The 14,164-nt window shown below is 34.3% G+C and overlaps 1 protein-coding gene across 1 annotated transcript in view; it reads right to left on the bottom strand.

Annotated features, from left to right (window-relative positions):
• STK3 (serine/threonine kinase 3) overlaps positions 1-14,164 on the bottom strand; it is a 268,999-nt gene that overhangs the window by 216,804 nt on the left and 38,031 nt on the right. Inside the window, exons 2-3 of the mRNA XM_080800926.1 lie at positions 12,584-12,664; positions 3,617-3,745 (exon numbers count right to left, since the gene is read on the bottom strand). Of these exons, the coding sequence (XP_080657052.1) occupies positions 3,617-3,745; positions 12,584-12,664 (210 nt within the window). The remainder of the gene's footprint in view (positions 1-3,616; positions 3,746-12,583; positions 12,665-14,164) is intronic.

Here is a 14,164-nt window from a genome sequence, read left to right as displayed (position 1 = left end):
TTTGAATTGCTGGAATCTTTTTTGTAGACTTTGCTTTCTTCAGCACTAGCCCTAAAGTCAGCAAATGTGGGTTCTTTCAGCATCCCAGGCCCTAACTGGCTGTGTGATCCTGAACAAGCACGTAAAATCTCTAAGTCTCATTTTCTGTACCTGTAAAATAGTTCTAAAATATGCTTTAGTACCAGGAGCCTGTTCCTCAAATACAATTTTAGAATGAGTCCCAATATAGAAAAAAGATGGAAGCAATGACTAAAGTTTCTCGTTCTGCTCAATTCTTTACTGTTTGAGGAAAATACCCCTACCTCCTTAGAGCAGAGTACGTTTGCAAAACTCTAAATAGAGATCCAGTCTAGCATTAACATTCTATGATTTATATATTCAACAAATATTTATTAAATGTCTACTCTGTGCCAAGCACTGGACTAGACACAAAAGATTCTGTAATAAACAATGCAGATGGGCTTCCTCAAATATTTATGCCAAAATGCAGTATTAAACACATGTTTAATATTTACTAAAATGAACAAAAAAAATTTAAACACCCTCTGGTCTCTTTTTGGAGTGTAGAAAGCAAGACAATTTGCCAAGTGTCCAACTAGCTAAATAGACTTTTTTTCAATTTCAGAAATGCAAATCTCGTTTTCTCTAACCAAATTCCACTGCTATAAGTGGGAAGTTTTCAATTTGTATTGTTTCCCTGCAAATCATTTTTATGCCAGTTTCCCAATAACACATCTACATTAACACTAGTAATTTATAGCTAAAATGTAATGCTTGCTTCTGTCATTTCCTAGTTTTTCACTTGCCCTATCTTTTAGCATTTTTCGGATCTTTTAACTTACTAATTTTTCTGATCCTTCACTATTTCATATGAATAATGAATCTGAAAGTAAAATCCAAAAGGCATAAGCCATTTTTTACCAGTAATTGTTTCATCCATCTACTTATTTCATTCAACAAATACTTGAGACATCCCTACTACCTACAAAGCATTCTGCTATAAAGTGGTACAAAATTTCTAAAAACACATTCACGTTTTCTTCCCCTTTTATTCTTTCCTTTTCTTTCCCCTTAATAGTTAAAGTATGTAACAAGAACAAGGACCAGTTTTCCCTATGGTTTCCTCAACCTATAATGCTCTTCCATATTCCATATACATACCATATCCATTCACACTCAATAAAAAAGTACAGTGTTAGGCATTGCATATGTGGTAAGAAATAGGATTCCTTTTCTCAGGGAATGAAAGGAAGGATAAAGATAGTGAAGACATTGCAGAAAGAGAATCTAAAACACCGTGTCATCAGAAGTACCAGAAAAAGAAACAAAGACGACTCTCAGTTTTGTTTTGGAAAGACTACGTAGATGATGATGCCCTGAACAAAACAGGAATTTGAGAAGCTTACCTGCAACAATTAAAAATTTGATCTAATAATGTTAAATGTAAAGTCCCTTCTGGATATGGTCCAGATGAGTCACCCAGACAAGAATCAGTAATACCTGTATTTGAAAAACCACTACGTGGCAAGGTCCAAAGGCACTTCGTAAGATATAATCCCAAATTCACAGAATTTAAGTCAGCTGATACAGAATGCAAGTAAACATGTGCTTAAAAGAGAAACACAGGTAAGAGAGAAGACTGGAAGCATAAGCATAAATATGAAGGGTCTTATATGCCATCCTTGGGATATTGGATCTTTCCAGGCAATGGGACACTTAAGGTTCTAAACTGAGAATGACCTCTTTAGGTTTGCATTTTAGAGTGATCACTCTAGCTTCAGGGCAGAAAATGAGTTGGAGGAGTCAAATATGAAAGCAAGGTGAACAAATAGGAAGCTGAGAAAGAAACGTGAGCAAGAGCTGATAGATCCCAAGACACATCAAGGTCAGAGGAAGAAAAGACATGAATAGTAAATAGTATTTGAGACCCTGCCTTTCCTTGAGCACACTCAATTAAAATCTCTAGAGGACAACACTAGTTCCTAAAGTACATTTAGTGATAATAACAAAGTAATAACAGCAACACACAAGTATTTAGTACCTGATAGGTCTAACATTACTCTATCTCAGTCTTTCCTTTTCTACATCAAACTGTGGGAACCACATTCTTATCAAATTAACCAAATTAATAGCAAGGTCTGGGAAAATCTCGGAATTACATATTTTGATCTGGGAGCTGATGAATGTATAATTTTTTTTTCTATAACCACTTGAATTTCCAGGTATACAATCTTTATAAAAAATATGTAATATAATCTAAATATATAGCATACAATAAAGAAAAGCAAAACTGAACAAACTCAAGAAACAAAGTTCCTCTAGGACTATTCAGTCACCTCAATTAGCCAAAGGACATGTAATATATGGATTCTATATACTTTTGGAAAGGAAAGCTTTTCATAGATCTCTTACTAATGGGGCCCTGATTCTATTAGGGGTGACAGAGTGTCCAGATCCCCTAAGTCATCAGCTGTAAGACACCATGTGACTCAATCAATTTTAATGAATAAAACGTAAGCTGAGGGTTTCTGAGAAAGCCCTTTACTGCCTTTCCCCTTTTCCTCCTGCCTGGAACATAAACATAAGGCTGGAGCAAGAGTAGCCCTCTTATAACCATGAGACAATAAGCATGGGCAGGGCTTAGTAAGGACAGCACAGTGTAAGAAAAGAAGCCTGAGACAGTTGTCACTTTGTTGCTGCTACTTGTAGACTTTCTGTAAAGAGAGAGTAACAAAATCTCTTTTCAATTAAGTAACTAGAGGCTAAACATAGTCTTAATGTATAAACTCTGCATCCCTGACCATGCTATTTAATAGGGCATAAAAGACCCTTCATGATCAGCTCTATTTACCTATCCCGAATCATTTCACACCAAACTCCGTCTCACACCTTCCACTTTAGTAATTCTAAACCTTGTCAGAACAGCACATACCAGTGTGCTGTTTCACCTCTCTACTTGTAATTCTCTTTACTCTCTCTGGTCCCTCCATTTCTTTACCCAATTTTAATAAACTCTTCCTCAGCATGCCAGACTTAATAACTCCTGGCTGAGGGAGGTGCCCTGCCTCCCAGGTCTCACATTACCCGTTGCAAACAGTCAGCAGAGCAACTGTGCTGTGGCACAGCTATTTCTTTAAGGATCTGTCTTCCCAATTAGGTTAGCAGCCCCTCAAGAAGAAAAACAGTATCTTAGTTCTCTTGGTATTCCTAGATCCTGGTACAGTATCTGGCCCACTGGGAAAGTTCAGTAAATGTTTGCTGAATGAATTAGAGTTACATAAAACATGGCTGTGTTTAATTAGTAGAAACAGTTATATAAAAAAACTGTTAAATGACCCCCCTTAACATCAAAAAATAATTTTCACCCATAAATTTGCCCCCAAAATGGGAAAACAGCTTGAGTGCTTTCTATCACTGCATGTTGTTTTAAAACATCATTTCTGCTTTAGTCTTAAAGACAACCTTCCAAAACTATTCTCATCCTCATGAAGGATTAGTCTCAGTTCAGATTCAAAGTCAGAAAACTAACCAGATGACCAAAAAATATATTTTCTTATACATTATAAGCAAAATTCATCAAAATGAAGGTAAATAAAGAAAGAAAATCTCTTCATACCTGTCACATTGTTGCATTATGGAAATTTCTTTGATTATTTCCTGAAGATCTGACTCAACAGGTACTTGTTTAATTGCAACAACTTGACCAGATTCCTTATGTATCGCTTTAAATACACTTCCATAAGACCTAAAAGAAACCAAGACATTTATTTTTTTCCTTTCAAACATCATAAGTATTAAAGAAAAATCTACAAGTTTTTGCATGTAGTTGTTTCCAATTTAAAACACTTAACGGTGATAAATCAAAGTAAACAAATAAGAAAAGTGAATTATACCTTAGCTTTAATGCTTCAAGTATATACTTTAAATCTACTAAAATCATAAAGTTAATATATAAAGATTTGCTTTTTTCTTATGAATGAAAGAAACAGACTTACGGTTTGTCAACTCAAACAAATGCAGCATTAAGAAGATATAAATGGAAATTAAAAGAATGAAATGTAGAATAAAAACAGCCAAAGTCTCAAGCTAGCAGAAAAGGCTTATATCACCTTAAGCAAAATCATCCCCAGAATATCAAAGTCCCAAGCCTGTTCAAACTACATAAAAGCACATGAAACCATCAGCTAAGGACCACATCCTACCAAAGTTAGAGAAGCAAGGAATGTGGTTCCCCTAAGTCACACATCCAAGATCTTCTCAAACACTCCTTCTCCTCCTCAAGAGCAAGACCACATGATGACAGGTAAATAAATGAGTAATGGGATCTAACTTTCACTTGCCCAAAAAGCATCTCTGCTACAGCTCTTGAAACTTTGCCAAGTAAATATTTATGTGTTTTTAAAAAGCAGAAACAATGAGAGAGAGAAGCCAGTATACTTTGGTATGAATTAGAAGACAAAGTAAACCCTGCTAGCACTTACTGTTCTGACTGTCAGCCAGATACCAGGATTGGTGTTTTATGTGTGTTATCAAATTTAACCCTCTCAACTATAAGGTAAAATACTACCATCACCATTTTCTAAGATGAGGAAACAGAGACTCGGATAGTGGTAACAAACAAGGACAGAATTTAAACATATAAGGATTCCAAGGATCATATACTTCTCACTGTATCATTTCTACAGAAGAGAAAGAAGAGCAAGCCATTGGAAGACTTGGAATGTCTCCTAATATTAGAAAACCACGCAAAATTACTTTCACATTTATAATCACTCAAAATAAGTGAAAAATCAGTAATAAAACAGCTACCTAACAAAATGAATTTTATCCATCCTGTTTCTTTAAACTTTCCAAAGTAATTTAGTTTGATACTCAGAGATACTGTGTGTATAGTCCTGATTTATACACACAAACACACACACATATCCCCTTAAAAGTCATGTGTGTAAGTATACATATATATGTATATAAACCCGTGTGTGTGTGTGTGTGTGTGTGTGTGTGTGTGTGTATTCCCTCAAAAGTCAATAAAGAATTCAGTGCTGGATTCTCTCTCATGAAGTAAGCAACACCATCACTCCTTTCTAAAGTCTCATCACAGCAAAAGAGAAGATTCCTTTCCCTGAGTGGATCCTAGTTAAGAGTCTGACAATAAGAAGAATATGCATGAAATCTCAATGGCAAAAAGTTAAGGAGAACCATCATTCTTCAGATGTGGTTGTAGCAGATGAACTAGGGGATGACAGACACAGAGGCCTCCTGCTGAGCTTTTGATAAACACCACATTGCTGCTATAGAATGAGATAGTTGGCGGGAGCTTCCCAAAGACTCAAGGATTCCAGCAGACCCCCAGTGAGCTTTTAAGAAACACCACTTCAGTGTTTCAGGCTGAGATACTCACTGTTGGCTTCTCCGTGACCTTCAGCAGCAGATTTCATGACCTTTGCCTCTGTGGCCCTTCCATAAGTCATCTGAGCTCCTAATTTTATAATAAACTCTCTATATCCAGGGTACACAGAGTACTCAGTGGGGAGTGGGGAGCCTGTTTCTCTCCCACTCCCCTTGCCTGTGCTCATTCTCATGTGCGCTGTCAAATAAATAAATAAAATCTTTAAAAAAAAAAAAAAGGAATGCTATGGTGAAAATAAGAGTACAAATACTAGAGAACAGGCTAGCTGCTCTGGCCTACACCAGAAAAGTTATGTAACAAATATAACAAACTCAGAGCTTAAACTTCCAGCTCAAGACTAAGAAACAGAAAACTTCTGAATGCCCCAAAAGAATTTTTTTTAATTTTGTAAAAGATTTTATTTATTTATTAGAGAGATGGAGAGAGAGCACAAGTAGGCAGAGCAGCAGGCAGAGGGAGAGGGAGAGGGAGAAGCAGGCTCTCCGCTGAGTTTCTTAATTCTTGTAGGCACAGGGCTGAGACTTCCAAAAACAAACTCAAGGTCTAATCTAAGCTGGAAGCTGAATTATACTGCAAGCTAAATTCACATCTCCAGCTCTATTCTGTTAAAGTTAGGCTTTTAACTATAAAGAGAGGTACCCAGAGAATTGATAATGGGACATTTAAGTAGATGTTTATTAATCTGAATACCCTGAATCCTCCAAGTCCTATAAGCATCCCTTGCCAACAAAAGCAACCCTATTCCCCAGTCCAAGAAGATGAGCCTCACAATGCCTGAAGACTCCATAATGACCTCACCTGAGGCAGTCACTTTTCAGGAGAATGTAAACCCTCCTCCACCACCTTGCATTGCTTCTAGTCCTAGAACTATGCTCAAATTCCCAGATACCAGGAGAATGAATAGAAAATCTGATGCAAGAACACCTACTATTCATACCAAAAAAAAGTTCTAAGATTTTGTCAGTTTTTATCACCAAATTCTAAAGAATATATGTGGGAATGGATTCCAAGATTTCCAGTGAGAAAGGAATTCACTGATAGGGATGCAAGACCAGAAATTCTGGACTCTGTGTTATCTCAAACAGTTGGGAGTGTGCCTCACAGTATGCCCAGCTAGTTAACTGAAACCTGGACTCTACAGTGACCTACGTAGAAATGCAACTGATCCTCCGTATACACTAGAGGAAGGAGATCCAAAGTTCAAGGAGATCGAATACTGGAATGGGTACATCATTGCTCACCAAACCCCTAACTATCTTCACTGAGAGGATCCAGAGGATACTCCCTTTCCTAGCACTACTGGAAGCGCTGCAGTGCAGGTCGGGGAAGCCAACAGTGCAATGGACTCCTCAATTTTAATGAATGATGGGAACCATAAGGAAGTGAAAAGAACTAGCAGCATCTTTCCACCAGAGATAAAAACAGCATGGTAATCATCATGGGTACCCAAGTAAGGCTGAATTTTCTTTTTGTGCATCTAGGTCTGGATATTAAAGTTATTCTGACTTCATAAAAATAACTGCAATGATGTGTCCTAAAAGACTTAGCTGGGTTTTTTTCTCAGTAAAATGCATATAACATAAAATTCACCATTTTATGCACTTTAAAGTATACAATTCAGTGGCATTTAGGCATTCTCAATGTTGTAGAACCATTACCTCTGTCAAGTTCCAAATCATTTGGAATCTGCTTTCTTGTCTCTATGGATACATCTATTCTGGATTCTTCATATAAATGGAATCAAGTAATAATGTGACTTTTTGTGTCTGGCTTCTTTCACTAAACAGGATCTTCTCAAGGTTCAACCATTCTGTATCATGTGTCAGTACTTCATTCATGTAATGGCTAAATATTATTCCATTGTCCAGATATATCACACTTTATCCATTCACCATTGATTGACTTTTCCACACTAAGCTCTTGTGAATACTGGTGCTATGAGCTGGTATCTTTTTTTTTAAGACTTATTTATTTATTTGAGAGAGTGTGTGTGCACACACACAACCAGGGGAAGGGGCACAGGGAGAGGGAGAAAGAGAATCTCCAGCAGGCTTCCCACTGAGCAGGCTTCCCACTGAGCCCATCACGGGGCTCAATCTCATGACCCTGAAATCATGACCTGAGTCAAAATCAAGATTTAAGGATGCTTAACCAACTGAGCCACCCAGGTACCCCGAAATGCTATCCTTTTAATTCATAGACAGATATCTAACTGTCCTTCCATCTTTTCCATGACAATTGCTCTATTTAAGTTTTAACTGCTTTGGGGGCCAATTTATACAATTTAAGTTTTATTATGAAAGCATCAACTTTTCAATTACTAAATGAGCCATCATTAGAGCAGCATATAGTGGTCTCTTAATTCTTCAAATTGTTTATCATTGGTTGTATCTTCTTTCTCATTCCAAATCTTTTATTTTTGCTCTTTTTTCTTTAGTCAAAATCAGAAGAGGTTTAACTATTTTATTGATCTGCTCAAAAGAAACTGCTTTTGTATTTATCATGTTTAAATTTTATTTTCCATTTCATTAATTTTAAATTCTTCTTTTATGAATTTTCTCTTCCTAATTTTTTGGTACATTTTATTATTTTTCTAAGTTCATTTATAAGCACTAAGTTCTTTTCTTTTGGTCTTTCTTTTTTAGTGATGAAGTTATTTAAGACTAAATATTCCCCCCTAATTATAGCTTCTGTGGATTGCACAGATATTAGTATGATTTATTTCTTTTTCATTTTCTAAATAATTAGTAATTTCCTCCTCAGTATATAGGTTACCTCAGATTATGTGTCCTAATTTCTAATAAGTATGGATTTTATCATATTGTAATTACTTTTCTCATTTAAGACTATAATCAAAAACGAGACATGTAAAATCCTTTCCTAGAACTCATTAATCAATGCTCCATGAACATACCAAAAAAAAGGAATGCCAAAATATGTGTAGTTATAGATATACATAATCAAGTTTATCAATTATAATATTTATACCCTCTTTGTCCTTTTTTTCTGTTAATCTTATCCAATTCTGAAAGCAATATATGAAAATCTCCCACTGAATAAACTCTTATTAGATTCTCCTGACATTTCTAATAGCTTTTCTTCACAAATTTAACTGTCCTCGTGACTGACATTTATATATTTCATAAAAATTGTGTTTTAAGTCATTATCTTATGTCCCTATTTATTATTTATTTGGATATTAACCCCTCTTTATTCACTTGAGATCTTTTAACTTTAACTAATTTACTGGATATAAATATTGCTATTCCTATTTCTTTTTATTTTTATTTGTATGATTATAATTCTTATCTGGTATCTCTAATAGGAAATGTCCCTACATTTCCACCCTTTGTATTACACAGGTCTTTTATAAATAGCATATTGTTAGATTTTGCATTTTAATTGACTCTACTAATTTTTCTTTTTTTTTTTTAAGATTTATCCACTTATTTGAGAGAGTGAGAGAGTGCAGGGGGAGGAGCAAAGGGAGAGGGAAAGAGAAACTCCAAGCGGACTCCATGCTAAGCACAGAGCCCTACAGGGGGCCTGGTCTCATGACCCCGAGATCCCAAAACCAAGAGTCAGATGCCCAACAGACTGCTCCACCCAGGAGTCCTTAATGGGAGAGTTGACATTTAGTGAAAAATGTATTTCACTAAATGTCAACTCTCCCATTTTATTCCTTCCAATTTATGTTTAGCTTATTACTTCACTTTTGTTTCTCTTTTTCCTTGTTCTTATTGGTTTACACCATTTTAATTCTGTTTAATGCCTTTTATTGTTTTGAATGTTCTTCTATACTCTGCCATTTTCTATGTGCTAAAAATGAAACATTTTAAATTCATATTCATAATTTATTTTAAATTATATTTTAAAATCGCATCAACTCTGTCTCACTGAGACACTCTATTTAAATCTATTATTCATTTTTCCCCAAGTAAAATGAGTCCCAATGTCCTGAAAGATGCCTTATGTTCACTTGCCTAAAAAGTCAAAATCTTTCAAGCTTATTAATAAGAATACCATACAGAATGAACTAATAAACTTCTTGTGAATCACTTTACAACACATTTCCTGCCTTTCTTTATATATATACATATATATATAATAGTAGTATATATGTAGGATATATATACATATATATCCTACTTCTCTGAAAAACACTATTACCAAATCTAACACAATCCAGTCTTTTTAAATCCATACTGACTGCTACAAAGTATATTAATTACTACTACTATTCTTTTTTCTTTCCACTTTTACTGAGATAATCTGATATATAATATTTATTAGTTTAAGGTGTACAACAAAATGATTTATGTATATACTAGAAAATGATTACCATGAGTTTAGTTGACATCTACTAGCAAACAGAAAAAAATTTTTTCTTATGATGAGAATTTTTAAGACCTACTTCTTAACTAGTCACCATGTTATACATGTACATCCTTGGAACTTATTTATCTTGTAACTAGAAGTTTATATCCTTTGACTAATTTCACCCATTTCCCCCACTCCCCATTATCACCACTCTGGCAACCACCAATTTGTTCTCTGTTTCTATGACTTTGGCTTCTTAGATCCTACGTATAAGTGATATAGTACAGAATTTTACTATGACTTATTTCATTTAGCATATTGCCCTTTTATGACTGAATAATATTCCACTGTATATATAAATCTTCCCTGACTTATAAAACAGTTATGTCTGGCTAAATCCATAATAAGTTCAAAACACCACAAGAAAGAAATGCATTTAATACATTTAATCTACTGAACATGGTAGCTTAATCTAGCCCATCTTAAATGCGCTCAGAACACTTAACGCCAGCCTATAGTTGGGCAAAATCGTCTAACACAAGGCTCATTTTATAATAAAGTATTGAATACTTCATACAATTTGTTGAATACTGTGTTGAAAGTGAAAAACAGAACAGCTGTATGAGCATGAAATTGTTGTGTATCAATTGTTTACCTTCATTTGCATGGCTAAATAAGAGCTGTGGTGTATTTCTGCTGCCCACTACCACAAGAAGGGTATCATACTATAGATCATTAGCCCAGGAAAGATTAAAATTCAAAACTGACATATGGTTTCTACTGAATGTGTATGACTTTTGCACCATCATAAAGTTGAAAACTCATAAATCAAACCATGTAAGTTGTGGACTATCTGTATATACCACATTATCTTTATCCACTCAACCATCAATAGAACACTTATATTGTTTCCATGTAAACAGTGGTGCAGTGAACATAGGTGCAAATATCTCTTCAAGACAGTGACTTTGTTTCCTTTATATACATATGTGTATATATACATATACATATATATATTGCTTGATCATATGATAGTTCTATTTTTAATATTTTGAAGAACTTCCATACTGTTTTCTATATTGGCTGCACCAATGTTCATTCTTACTAACAGTGCACAGCAGTTCCCTGTTCTCCGCATTCTCACCAATACTTATTATTTCTTGTCTTTTTGATAACTACTATTGTAACAAGTATGAGGTGATATCTCATTGTGGTTATGATTTACATTTCCCTGATGATTAGTGATGTTTCATGTTCCTGCTCACCATCTGGATACATTCTTTGGAAAAACATCTATTCAGATCCTCTACCAATTTTTTAATGGAAATGTTCAGATTTTTGCTATTAATATGTATGAGTTCTCTATATGTTTTAGATATTAACCCCTTAACAGATGTATCACTTTCAAATATTTTCTCCCACTCCAGAGGCTGCTTTTTCACTTTATTGATGGTTTTCTTCACTGTGCAGAAGCTTTTTAGTTTGATGTAGTCACAACTGTTTGTTTTGTTTTGCTTTTGTTGACTTTGCTTTCGGGTGTCAAATCCAAAAAGTCATGCCAAGACCAACGTCAAGGAGCTTACTGCCTATGTTTTCTTCTTGGAGTTTTAGGTTTCAGGTTTTATATTCAAGTCTTTGATCCATTTTTTTTTAAAGATTTTATTTATTTATTTGACAGAGAGAGATCACAAGTAGGCAGAGACGCAGGCAGAGAGAGAAAGAGGGAAGTAGGCTCCCCACTGAGCAGAGAGCCCAATACAGGGCTCAATCCCAGGACCCTGAGATCATGACCTGAGCTGAAGGCAGAGGCTTTAACCCACTGAGCCACCCTAGCAACCCTCTTTAATCCATTTTTAGCTGATTTTTAGGTATGGTATAAGACAGAGGCCCAGTTTCATTCTTTTGCATGTGGCTATCCATTTTTCCCAACATCATTTCTTAAAGAAACTATCCTTTTCCCATTGTATATTCTTGGCACCTTTGTCCTAAATTAATTGGCTATATATACATGGGTTTATTTCTGGGCTATTATGTTTCATTAATCTAGGTATCTGCTTTTATGCGAATACCACACTATTTTGATTACCACAATTTCATAATATAGTTTGAAATCAGGGAACATAATACCTCCAGCTTGATTCTGCATTCTCATAACTGCTTTAGCTATTTGGGATCTTCTGTGGTTCCAGACAAACTGTACAACTGTTTGTTCTACTTCTGTGAAAAATGCCATTGGTATTTTGTTAGGGATTGAATTGAATCTATACACTGCTTTCAGTTAACAGGGATATTTAACAATATGAATCCTCCCAATCTATGAGCACAGAGTATCTTTCCATTTATTTGTTTCTTCAAATTCTTCATCAATGTCTTACAGTTTTCAGTAAACAGATCTTTCACCTCTCTGGTTAAACTTATCCTAGGTATTTCCTTCTTTTTGATGTAACTATAATGCATTTATTAATTATTTTATTAATTCTAACAACTTTTTGATGGATTGAGATTTTCTATATATAATATCATGACATCAGCAAATAGAGACAGTTTTGATATTTTTATTTCTTTTTCCTTCCTAGTTACTCTAGCTAGGACTTCCCATACTACGTTAAATAAAAGCAATGAGAGGGTTCATCCATATCATACACCTGATCTTAGAAGAAAAGCTTTTGGTTTTCACCACTGAATATGATGTTTGCTGTGGGCATGTCATATATGACCTTGATGATGTTGAGGTGTTTTCCCACTATATTACTACTATTCAACTTAAGAAAATATACTCTAGTGAAAGATTATATAGTATTTTATAAATTTTTTGTCATTACCTAAGGCTACTTTTGTATTTTTTGTACTTACCCTTCTCCAAGTTTTTCTAATACATCAAAAACTTCTTCAGGCTGCTTAGTCAAACTGTCTTCACTCAGCTTTTTCAGCTTACTGATGAGAAAAAAAATAGAAAGAAAATATTTTCCTTAAGACCTTTTATAAAATTTTTAATTTTATTTTTAAGAGGCAATATATCCACATAGTTCAAAAATAAACAATAATTTTTTTAAAAATAAGGTAAACAAGCCCCTTTCAATGCCTCTTCTTAATCTGCCCAGAAACACCTGAAATAACTAGTTTTATTACCTTATGAAATCTTTATACAAATACGAATATATATTTTTATTTCTCTCCCTTAACACACAAGATAGCATTTTATACACACTCTTTTCTATCCACAGTATTAAATATGCTGTTTTCACTCAACAACATGTTGCCTATGTTGAAGTACATAGAAAGCATCCTCATTCTTTCTTACATCTATATCTATATCCTATACTATTGCAAAGATGTAGCATCTCTTACTCACCAATCAGTTATTTATGGGTATCTAAGTTTCCTTTTTCTATTATAAACAACATGGTACTGGATAAATGTGTACATAAGTCAGTTCACACATGTGCCAGTATATCTGCATGATAAAATCCCAGAAGTGAAACTGTGAGGTCCAGAGACCACACATACACCCACACAAAAAATATAGAAGCATATATGTTGACACACAGGTATATATACTATAGGTATAATTGTATGTCATAACAAATAATGCAATGTAACTAACAAAATTACTACAATAACTACATAATAATTACTGAAGTTATTGATTACATTCTACATTTTATCTAGTATAACAGTATGTTATATAAATATAGATGTATATTGATAGATATTAGCAAACTGCCCTCCAGTGGGCTCGTACCAATTTATTCTCCTACCATTAGTAGATGAGAGAGCCTCTTCTTTTACAGCTCCACCAACAAAGTTCTTAACTATATATTTGGATTTTAGTCAATATATTAGCTAAGAATTTGTTATTCAGAATAAATTTAATCCTTATCTCTCTTATCATGAGTAAAATAGTATCTTCTAACATTGTCATGAAACTAGACCATTTATGCATTTCCTTTGCTCCTTTTTCTACTGGTTTTTTGGGTCTTTTTCTTATCTGTACATAAGATAAATTGGCCTTTGTTTAAGTTGCAAATATTTTCACTTGTATTTTGACTTCATTTATGAGGTTTTAGTTTTATACTCTATCTGACTGGTTGCTGTAAAAAAATGTGTTTTCATTTTGTTTTGCCTTCTTAAAAATCATCTACATGTATGGCATATGCAGATAACTGGAATCAAGAGGTGAGAGGGATTATGCACAGTGTATTTGATAGAACAAAATTAATTCAATACAATAAAACACCATGCATGAAGAATCAAAAAAACAATCAGTATAAATAAAGAAAAAGTGACCAGAATATAAAGATAAGCAGGGTCAGGTTTTAAAAAAGCTTTATAAACACGTTAAGGAGTCTATTTAAAAATGATCATTTCCCACACAGAAAATCCAAACAGACCAATTACTAGTAACAAAACTGACCTGATTTAATCAAAACATTA

Source organism: Martes martes (genome assembly GCF_963455335.1).
Source record: "Martes martes genome assembly, chromosome: 4".
Classification (NCBI taxonomy): domain Eukaryota; kingdom Metazoa; phylum Chordata; class Mammalia; order Carnivora; family Mustelidae; genus Martes; species Martes martes.
The sequence above is the reverse complement of the archived record's forward strand: the minus strand, read 5'-3'. Positions and strand labels throughout refer to the sequence as shown.